This window comes from Leptopilina heterotoma, unplaced genomic scaffold (genome assembly GCF_015476425.1).
Source record: "Leptopilina heterotoma isolate Lh14 unplaced genomic scaffold, ASM1547642v1 Lhet_6, whole genome shotgun sequence".
NCBI classification, from domain to species: domain Eukaryota; kingdom Metazoa; phylum Arthropoda; class Insecta; order Hymenoptera; family Figitidae; genus Leptopilina; species Leptopilina heterotoma.
In genome coordinates this window covers 3251075-3262353 of record NW_025111137.1, presented here as the reverse complement: position 1 = coordinate 3262353, position 11279 = coordinate 3251075, and the positions used below count along the sequence as shown (strand labels likewise).

At 26.5% G+C, this 11279-nt stretch overlaps 1 protein-coding gene across 19 annotated transcripts in view; it reads left to right on the top strand.

Annotated features, from left to right (window-relative positions):
• Nucleotides 1-11279, top strand: part of LOC122509148 (ankyrin-2-like) — a 186960-nt gene that overhangs the window by 165863 nt on the left and 9818 nt on the right. For 9 of the 19 annotated variants that reach the window (XR_006302307.1, XR_006302306.1, XR_006302305.1 and 6 more), the window contains 3 exons: nt 5255-5323; nt 8803-9651; nt 10627-10846. Coding sequence is in view for 5 of the 19 variants with exons in the window: in XM_043622970.1 (XP_043478905.1) it covers nt 5255-5323; nt 8803-9651 (918 nt within the window). In the remaining 14 variants the exon portion in view is untranslated. Of the gene's footprint in view, nt 1-5254; nt 5324-8802; nt 9652-9976; nt 10196-10626; nt 10847-11279 lie in introns of those variants that run through there. The other 10 variants (XR_006302309.1, XR_006302314.1, XR_006302308.1 and 7 more) reach the window with 6 other exon arrangements.

Genomic DNA, 11279 nt, shown 5'->3' with positions numbered 1-11279 from the left:
TTCCAAACATTGTAAGTAAAATATTTAATAAATTTTCAGAAAATTTTCGATGCTGTGGGAGTAATTTTTACATAATAGAAAAATTGTTTTTATTGTAGTTTTTTTTCAAAAAAAACCTCATTTTAAAATGACTGAGAACGTTGTCATGATTTGTCGTAGTTGAAAGAGGGGATCAACAAGAGTTTTAAATTTTAATGTCTTTGAAAAAAAACAGTTAAAATAAGAAGATACCTACTTTTAAGTAAAATAAGAACTTGCTACTCAATAATTCGGAATTTAACATTTTTCGTTCAATATATTATTTTCGGAGTAAACTCTTGTGGTCCCGTCTATTTTTGAAAATCTTGTAGTTTATTTTATTGATAATATTTATTATTATATTTTAGATTTATTTCAATTTTTTCTTATTTCAAGTATAGATATTTATAAATTATATTTTTAAATTTTCATTATTTTCTTTTTTTGTTTTATGAAACTTAAAACTAAAAATCGGTATGTACCCTTTCCAATCATTGAAATCTAATTTCATTTCATCATGAGAAAAATTCATTTCAAACAAAACATTCATACTAGAAAGTGTAGAACAATCTTTCTAAATTTCCCAATTTAGAAATTTCTTCTTCATGCACAATTAAAAAGAATCGATTAAATTTATTTCATTTATCATAAAATCACTTTGTAGTCTGAATGTTAGGAGCAAACCTTCCAAAAAATACCTCTTCAATTTTTTTTTACTGATTAAAGTTTCAAAAACCTTCTTGAAAGTTTTCTTCATGAATCGCTTCATTAAAAAATAATTGTATATTTATTATTTACAATTAATATTAATATTAATAATGAAGTAAATTAATAATTTATTAGTAATGATTAATCTGTAATTATTAATTAGTAATATTAATTAGCAATAATTAATTAGTCATTATTAATTATCATTAATTAGTGTTTCTAACAGTAAATTAATTATATTAATAAGTAATCCCAGATGGTACGTAATATTGGTGCAAGCTTGCCGCAATGTTGACTGGTAATCTTGCTTTAATATTGTGGTAAGTTTGCAGCAAGCTTGCGTCATGTTTGTCGCAATATTACCACAATCTTGCTGCTAAAAATTTTATCCTTATTAATAAAATCAGACTTTTGTCTGTACATTGAATAGAATTCAAAATTTCTATTATATTCCTTATTTTTACACTCTAAGGAATGCGAAAATACTATTAAGAAAATTATGTGTGTATGTGTATATGTGTGTATGTGTGTGTGTGTGTATGTGTGTATGTATGTCCGCAAATTTTCGACCGCGTATCACGGAAAAACGGTTCGATCGTTTGAAGTGAAACTTGGCAGTCTTTTAGGCATTAGCCTAACTTAAAATCCTAGCGATAGTAGATTAAAAAATATTAATATGGACGAAAGTTATGCCATTTTTTCAAAAATTCGAAAATTCGAAATTTTTAGTTTTTTCATATACTTTAGTGAATTGTACTTAAACTTGGTACAGGGTTAATTTTAGTGTTTCTTATTAAGATTTAATCGTCAGAATAATAAAATTTTGAATAACAAATAAAAAGTGTTAGATTTAAATATTGAAAAATTAAAAAATTAAAAGTTTAAAAATTGAAATTTTTTTGTAATTAATTTTTATACGGTTGTATTTCTTAGGTCAACAATAAAAATTTGTTGTTGAAATCATAAGTTTACTTTCTTAAAAAAATTCTATTAGGTCAGAATATTAACAATATCCATATAATTAATATGAGACTTTTGTCAGTATATTGCACAGAATTCAAAATTGCTATTATATTATATTAATTAATGATCAAAAAATGAAAAACTCAAATTTCATTCTGATGACTAAATTGTAATAAAAAATACTAAAATTAACCCTGTATCAAATTTAAGTAAAATTGATGACAATAATTATTTCAAAAGATTAATTTTGAATTTTAAAAATTTTGATAATATATAGCACTAGCTGTTGTACCCGTCTTCGACGGGTTTTAGTTTCTACCAATACATTTAACAATGTTTCTATCAATCTGGAAAATCAAAAATACCCGGGAATTTAATTTCACCGGAAAATTAATAATTAGTAACCATTAGCTATTTCGGTAGTATAATTATACTATTTGAATAGTCTCCACCCTTTAGCCAAAAATCAAAAATTATCAAAAATTCGAGAAACCGAATTTCTTAAAATTTAACATTTTTTTCTTCTCTTTTATATCATTAAGCTTCATTATTTTTGTACTCTTCAAAAATACTTTACTTATATTTAATAGTCTCCACCCTTTGGTAAAAAATCTAAAATTATGGAAAATTAGCAAAAATTCAAAAAACGGAATTTCTTAAAATTCAACATTTTTTCTTCTCTTTTATGGCTTTTGGCTTCATTATTTTTGGGCTCTTCAAAAATACTTAACCTAATTTGTTATCTCCACCCTTTGGTAAAAAATCTAAAATTATGGAAAAATAGCAAAAATGCAAAAAAATGAATTTCTTAAAATTCAACATTTTTCCTTCTTTTTATGGCATTTAGCTTTATTATTTTTGTGCTCTTAAAAAATACTTTACTTATTCAATAGTCTCCACCCTTCGGTAAAAAATCTAAAATTATGGAAAATTAGCAAAAATTCAAAAAACCGAATTTCTTAAAATTTAACATTTTTTCTTCTTTTTTATGGCATTTAGCTTAATTATTTTGGTTTAATGTAGCAAATTTCTTACTTAACATACTGATCTTTAAATAAAAAACTTTAATAACTTTTCCTGAAAAGCTTGCTTAAAGATTAAAAATCACTATTTTCTTAGAAAAAAGTTAATCTAAAAAAACGAAAAAAAATTTCAAATACGTCTTTTTTAAAAATTTTATTGTAGAAATGGGTTTTATTTATCTGAAAAAGTTAGCTAATGATAGTTTTGCATTTATTTTACAAAAGATAAAAAATTTGCATTTTTTTGATTTTTCGAATTTTTTGGAAAAATGTCATAACTTTCGTTCAAGTTAATATTTTTTAATCGGATAAGGCTATGATTGTAAGTTACGTTAATACCTAATAGTAATATAATATCTTATTTAAAAGTTTTTATTTCGATCTAATAAAAATTTATTTCGTTTAAATAATTTTATTTAGTTAAATCAAATAAATCTTAATTGGATTAATTAAATAAATACTTGACTCTAATAAATGAATTTATTTAACACAAATAATTTCTAAATTTTATATTTTTTTATGGATTGCTTCTAAACTTTCTATAGTTGAGTATTACATGTTATTTATTAACATTTTAGCATAATTTTGCAAAAAATAATACTTTGTAACTAAAATGGAAATATAAAAATATTTTTAAAAAATCGAAAATTTCTAAATTTTACATTTTTCAATGGATAGCTTTTAAACTTTATATAATTGAATATTACATGTTATTTAGTCACATTTTAGCATAATTTTTCAAAAATACTTTCTTATAACGAAGATGTAAGTATAAAAATGTTTTGAATATCAAAAAATTGAAAAAATTATCTTGATACCAATTGCTATGAAGCTTAATTCAATAGTATTTGTGGGCTCTCTGATTTAACTTTTAGAGATATCTTGATCAATGTAAAGACAAAAGTTAAACACGGTGTTTATTTTGGTTTAAAACATTTTCCGGCTTTGTCCAAATTTTTCCTGGTTTATTCGACGGGTGTTTTTTAATAATACATTTAACAGGGTGTCTACCAACCAGAAAAGACGTAAAATATCAGGGAATTTAATGTAACCGAGAAAAACTGGATCTACTTGCTATACAATTAGTTCGAATTAGACTGTACTATAACTCAAAAAACTGGAGGAAATTTTAGATTGATTTTAATACATTATATTGATTGAAGTACTACAAATTGAGAAATATTGTTTTCTGCATTTGAATTAGTTAAAAATAACTAATTTGATAATAAAAAGTCGGTCACTGTTTCAAATGGTATTATTTTCCTAATGAAATAGACAATAGTAACTAATTATTATTTTTTCCCTGTCAAATCAAATTCCCGGCTATTTTCCGGTTTTCTAGGTTGGTAGATACACTGTTAAGTGCATTATCAGAAACTACAACCCGTCGAAGACGGGTACGACAGCTAGTTTTATGATATTAATATATATAATAAATAATTCAATATAATAAAATTATTTGCAGAAAGCTTACGGCAATTTTGCAGCAAGCGATATTTCAAGCTTGCGGCAAGCTTGCAAAACTTTCACAGCAAGCTTGCAGCTAACTTGCTGGCGTGCTATCTGGGATTTGCACTAGTTTGTAAAAAAAAATTAACCGTAACTTATATTAGAAATTTAACAATTGGTAAAATTGTATGTCACAAGTAAGCTTTTAAAAATCATGATCTCTAAAAGTGATTTATCGTGGAAACTATTTGCAGAAGGTTCAAAACTACTTTCAGTAAAATTCATTTATTTTATTGTTTAAAAGTAAATTATATATTTGATTGCTGTATATGAGTTTAAGGGTATATCAAATTTCAAGACTCTTTCTTTCTTTTTGTCTACTTTTCCAATAAAAAATTTTTCACAGAATACAATTTAAAGAAAAATTATTATTATTCATTTCTACAATTTGAAAAAATTTATCCTCAAAAATTCAATTTGGCACAAAATTTTTATTTCTAACATTTGTATTTCGAAAAACTAAAATTTAAAATAAAATTCCTGCTGCTAGGAAAACATAAGTATTTTAATGAACATTAAATATATCGATGAAATTGTAAACAAAACGAAGTAAAGAGCCAATTTTGAGATACTCTGATAAAGTGTAATTATTTTGCCTATTTGCGTTTACGTTACTTTATAACTTGTTTTTTGATTTGAGTTTGATGCATGTTTTCCAGGTTTTTTGCGCTGTTTTTTTTAATTTACAAAAGAAATAAAAAAAAAGCCACGCTTGTGTGGTTTTTTTAAAAAAGAAATTTAAACAAATGCATAAAGTTTTTTGATTTATAGTTGTGTATAATTTTCTCTCCTCTCTAGCGTAACATAGAGATCATGTTCTATAAAAATTAAAAAATTACGCAGTAAGTAATATCTATCATTCAAAAAAAAAAAAAAAAGAATATTAACAGGAAACCACAATCTAGTGAAGCATGATCCGAGGTATGCCATGCAGGGAAAGAATCATTCATCTAATCTTTGTCGACTCACTGCTTTTAATGTCCATTCGTTTTATTCTTCATGTCTAAAATCAAAATTTTCCAATTTCTTTTCAGATGTAACTGAGGAGGCTGAAAGACGTGCCCATGAATTAGCAAGCCAAGCCATCTCACTCAGACAACCAGGTATTGTAACGAAAATTAAATTTTTTATTAATTAAAGAGAACAATTTCGCTGACACAAGGTCACAATCAGATAGTTTGAAAGAAATATTTTTTTTTAATGGTGCCCTCAGTTATATTTAGCTTTATCTTTCATAGTTAGCACTTGCTGACGCTTTACCACACTATAACTAATATGCAGTGCGTGTATTTTACTTAAAAGGTACAAATTCCATTGTAATTAAAATCTTGTATCTGTAAGTATGTACAGTTCTTTCCTTTCACATAGAGAATCATCTTTTCTATAATACAAGAATGCAAGGCACATCCACTCTCTATTGAAATTCATATTAAATAGTTAGAAAAAAACTTTTCTTGAATGCAAAACAACTTTTTTGACCACAATAATTTTTCTGGTCATAAATAAAGAATAACGTCTAATCAATTATTATATATAGGAGGCATTCTTTGTCAACGGGGGACACCCCTGTTCTCAAAAAATTGATGAGATTTAAATTTCCTGTCATAGGCTTAAAATTTAGGTAAAACTTTTAAATGCCGAGGGGAGTTTTTGAAAATTCAAAATGGCGGATCCCATATGGCGGACGATATTTAAAATATTAATGCAATTTATATAAAATTCGCTATTCGAGGTTTGTTAGTAACGCTAATTACGAATCTAAAGTGAGCTTTTAAAACTTCAAAATAGCTCATCCAATATGGTAGACGATATGTGTAATTAATTCAATTTTTCACAAAAAATTGCATTTTAAAACTACCGTCCGCCATATTGGTTCAGAAATTTTGAAATTTTAAAAACTGACTTTAAATTCGTAATTAGCGACCCTGAAAACCCCTGAGTAACGAATTTCATAAAAATTAAAGTAATTTTAGGAATATCGTCCGACATATTGGATCCGCCATTTTGAATTTTTAAAATCTGACTACAGATTCGTAATTAACCTTTAAGTAGCAAATTTTATCAAAATTGCATTAATTTAAGGAATAACGTCCACCATATTGGATCCGCCATTTTGAATTTTTTAAAACCGACTGGTATTTTTTCATGATTTATAATAAAATAATATTATAAATTAGAAAATTTTTAAAAATTTATGATTAACAAATAAAAAATATACCCATTTTGTTTGTTATATGCTTTTTTCTATAACAAATTTCGTTTGACTGATCTAAATTATTATGCAAATTATTCTCCTTTTTATTTATAAAAAATACTAGAAAATTGTTAATTATTAAAAATTTTTTATTAAGAAGTAGGAAATATACCCATTTTCTGCATAATTTTTATTTCTCAATAACAATATTGTTTACAAACTCATTTTCTTCTTTTGGGAAGAAAAACATTAAATATTCCCATTTCTTAATATTTTTGTAGAAAATTCTCAACTTTCATATAAGAAAATAATTTGCATAAATTCTATTTCTTACTTTTAATTGTTTTAATAAAATTTAAAGTTTTTTAAAAATGAAGAAAAAAAATGTTTATAAATTATATTTGTCAATTAGAAAATTTAATTGAAAATAAAACTGAAAATTTTTGAATTTTTAGAAAATGAAGGAAAAAATTTTATTGAAAAAAATGTTCTGTTAAATTTATTTACAAATATCTTTAATTGTAAAATTATTCGAAAACAATAGTTTCTTTTTTAAATATTTTAAATATTTAATTATTATTATTTTTCCATAAGAGTTAAGATTTTCAAAAATTTCAAATTCGAACCTTTTTGAAATTAATCAACTTTTAAAATATTGTTATAAAACACAAAGATAACGATTACTTCGAGTCTTCGACTTAGTGATCGATTTCTTCGTGTTTTATAATAATTAAAGAGAATCGAGTGTTAAAATCATTATTTTATATTATATAAGAATATTTTTACTGTAATTCATATTTGAATTCGTATAAAATTTTTATTAGGATTTATGAAAATAATTAAATTTTTGCTACAATTTTATTAAAATTGTTTTTAAACAATTGAATTCTTTTGGGAAATTTTATTAAAATAGTAGATATTGAAAATCATTGAAATGAGAAAAATTTTTGAAAATAATTTAATTTTAAAGAAGAATTTTTTTATTTATAAAGATAATATTTTGGATTTTGTCGAGATGTTTTTGTAAATTTTAAACATAATAAATAAAATTAATTAATTAATTAAATTAATTATTTATTAATTCATAATTAAATTTTGTGATAACAATTTTATTACTTTTGAAAATAATTGAATTTCTGCAAATCATTTGTAACTTCTTCAAAATTCAATTTCTTTAGTGTTTCTAACAAAAATTCTTCTATAAATCCATTATTTTTAATAATTAATTAAATATGAATTGACAAATTTAACTAATTTAGAAGATTTTTAATTATTAAAATTTTTTAAAAATATAAGTTCTATAAAATTTCTAATTAAGTTCATTTAACATTGAAATTTTATAAAATTTCAAATGGAAACCATTTGAAGTTCATTTATTTATAAAAATTGTAAACGCAACTCTTTTAAAATTGAATTAATTTTGAAATATTAAAGTAAAATTATTCATTAAATAATTTATTTATTTTATGATATAGGATTTAAAGTTCAGGATTTAAGTTATTTAAAGAGAAATTTTAGTCAGAAAATGAAGAAAATTGAATGTTTTGTATTAGAATTCGTAATAATTTTATAGTTTATGAGCCAAACAAAAAAGAAACAAAAATTCTGAATTTTCTTATGAATTCTAAAAATGTAATTTTTTCCAGTACTTTTAATAAAAATTCATGACTTTTCTCTGAATTCATATTTTATTTTTATAATAAAAAATTTGAATTAAAAATTTTTACGTTTTATTAATTTAAAAATTGCTAATTTTATGTAAAAAAGTGAGTGAGAAGTCAGCCGCGCTCGAATTGTTGCTAGTTTTATATAAATTGCATTAATTTTTTAAATATCCTCCGCCATTTTAAATTTTCAAAAACTCCACTCGGCATTTAAAAGTTTTCCTTTTTACCTAAATTTTAAGCCTATGACCCAAAATTGAAACCTAATTCATTTTTGAATATCAAGGGGGTCCTGTTGATAAAGAATGCCTCATATATTTATACATAATTACTATAATAAGATTAGATGTTATTTAGTCTACATTTCCAAAAAGTGTTCAAAAATAACGTTTCTTTTAGAAAAAATCATTGCATAGTTCACTTATATTTGTAGTAATACACAATTGGAGTTTTAGAGTTTTGTAGAACAATTTTTTGGTACCTTTTGATTAAATGCAGGCATACATTTAGACACCGTTTCATTGAGTGTTAAGAGACTAATCCTTTTGCAATGATACTAACTAAATTTTCACGTTCCATGATTCGAAAAAAAGAAATGAAAATAAATTTGCTGAGTCTTAGACCCATCTTGCAGCTGGGCTAGAGTTACAAAATTTATTAGTGTGTATCAATGTGCTTTATGTCCTTGCTCCTGTTCTTGTCCGTGTCCTTTTGGATGGGTCAGGGCATGATTCGGCTGAGATTGATGGGACTGTAGAGAGGCATGCTACTTCTGCTCCTGTTCCTGCCCCTCGTTACACTGCCACCATCTCATCTAAAGCTAATTTGGAACTAAACATTAAGGACCCCGCGTCGCCACAGAAGAAAAAAACGACGATAAAATCAAAAATACCGGCTAGGAAATTTGAGAAGCAGGATAGTAGTCCACCATCCAAGGAGATACCATCCCCGAAGAGTAAAATTCCAATAAAACTCAAAAATCAAGATGAAGATAGAATTATTGAGACGAAGAATTTCACGGAAACGATCACGACCTACAGCAGTCATAGTATACCATCAGAGGAGTTGGACAAGAATTTTGAAAATCATCCAATTTCCAAGCAGGTGACGACAAGTTCCCAAGAGACTGATCCAGAATTAGAGGACTTGATCAAGGATGGAGAGGTTGTGTCGAGTAAGATAGTGAAGAAAACTGTGATGACAACGTCTGATAGTTTAGAGCCGGAAGTATGGACTGAGACAATGACGACTAAAACTCTACCCGATGGGAAACAGGAGACATGGCGATCTGTCACATCAGGAAGTTTACAATCAGAAATTTGGGATACGCAATGCTCATTGGACACGTCGCCTGGCTCGGGAAATGGTGATTTGTATCAAAAGAATGAAAATTACAGACATGAGGTAAACAGTGATACGGATAGCGAAGGTTCGCCACAACCAAGAAGAAGATCATTGAGCAAGAGAAGAACTTTGGGCAGTTCTAGCGGATCAGATGTCGCACTTCATGAAGGTGCTGAGCTCTCCCCATTGGAAGACGACCAAGGTACCTCACTCACAGCTAACATTCTAAGTAAGCAATGTACATATCCTGCTAACCCTTTTTTTCTGACAAACAAAAAAACCTTAAATCGTAAAACGATCTGCTTAATATTCAATTTAAATTCCAAACAATCATTCTATCAATCATGATCATACTATCATAATCGAAAGCTTTCATCGAATTACGAATTAAGTGTTGCATGTTTATTGCACTATGCATGTCTAATATCATCATTTGCATGCGTTTTTTTTAATAACACAAAGAAATGCAAATGAATGCACAAATATGCTAAAGCTACTTTTCAGGTGTTATTTATTAAGAGACAGAAAAATGACGCTTGTACTTATACATACAGGTCTTAAAAGGCTTTGAAATTTATGCGGACTATGTAAAAACAAAAATCACTCCACCAATCATCGACTGGATATTTTTATTCTATGGTTTGCTGGGATAATAATGAATAACAAAAGAAAGAAAACTTTTTGTCAAGAGTGAAACTATGTGTGGTTTTTCGCCATACTTCTGGCCACGGGATGTGCTTCTTGGGCGATTCATATAATCATCGACATTTAAAGTAATATTCTTTGTAAATTCACTCCTGCGGCGGTGTAATAAAATATCAGAATTTGATTCTTATTTTCACAATAATAAATTAATTTAACGAAAAAGTTTACATTGATAAATGTTCTGAAAAGTAAAAGAAAGGTTATTCAAGGGAAAAGCTTTACTATGGTAAACTATGGTATATTTTTGATATATGGTTTATGTTTTGTAACTAAGAGAATTTTTCCCTTATTTATCAGTATTTAGCTTTTTATTTTTAGCTCCATTTTACAGAATGAACTAACACGATTTTAAATGTTCAGAAACTCATGAATGTTGTACCTTGAATAACCGTCTGATATTTTATTGCATTACATGAAAGAGTTGAAAAATTAAAAATCAGCGAAAGTTGAAAAAAAAAAAAATATGGAGAGAATATAAAAAATAATGTTTACGTGACAGCGAGAGACAGTTCAATAGAGTCAGCCAGTTCGAGTTTAGAGAACGTTCTTGTAAAAACGAAGCCTAGGATGAAGAATGGAGGTAAAGAAAGCTGCTTCTTTTGGATGGTCCTGATATTCGCGGTAATGATGCTCGTCATTGCGGTTATTGTTGCCCTGGAGCCGCGTACCCTACAGCACGCCATCCACACATTTTCCAGCCATGCCCCAAGGCACGCTGGGTACGAATTAATGTTACTTTTGTTTACCAATTTTTTTTCACAGATATTCTCTTCATCCCTTTGACAAAAAAAAATGTATTAATTTGTTTTTTTCTTTAATTTTCTGTATGATTGTGTTATTACTTAGAATATGTGAGAGCGTCATAGAGTTGTCTAAAGTAAAAACCTAGTAAATCACATTTGCCGTTAAGGCGAAAGTCGCTTGCATAGTAAGCGACTTTCAACCTTACGGCAAATGCGACTTAGTAGGTTTTTACTTTGCACAGCAGTACAGGGGGTTGATTAGGTAACGTTTTTTTGTATTTTACTTTCTATTTTTTACTTTTGGCTCCTGCCTTCAATGTTCATGCTTCTTAAATTCTAAATTTTAACTTTCTTTATAGTTATTTTCCTTTTTTTAATTCTACTTTTCACTTTTTTTAATCTAATTTCT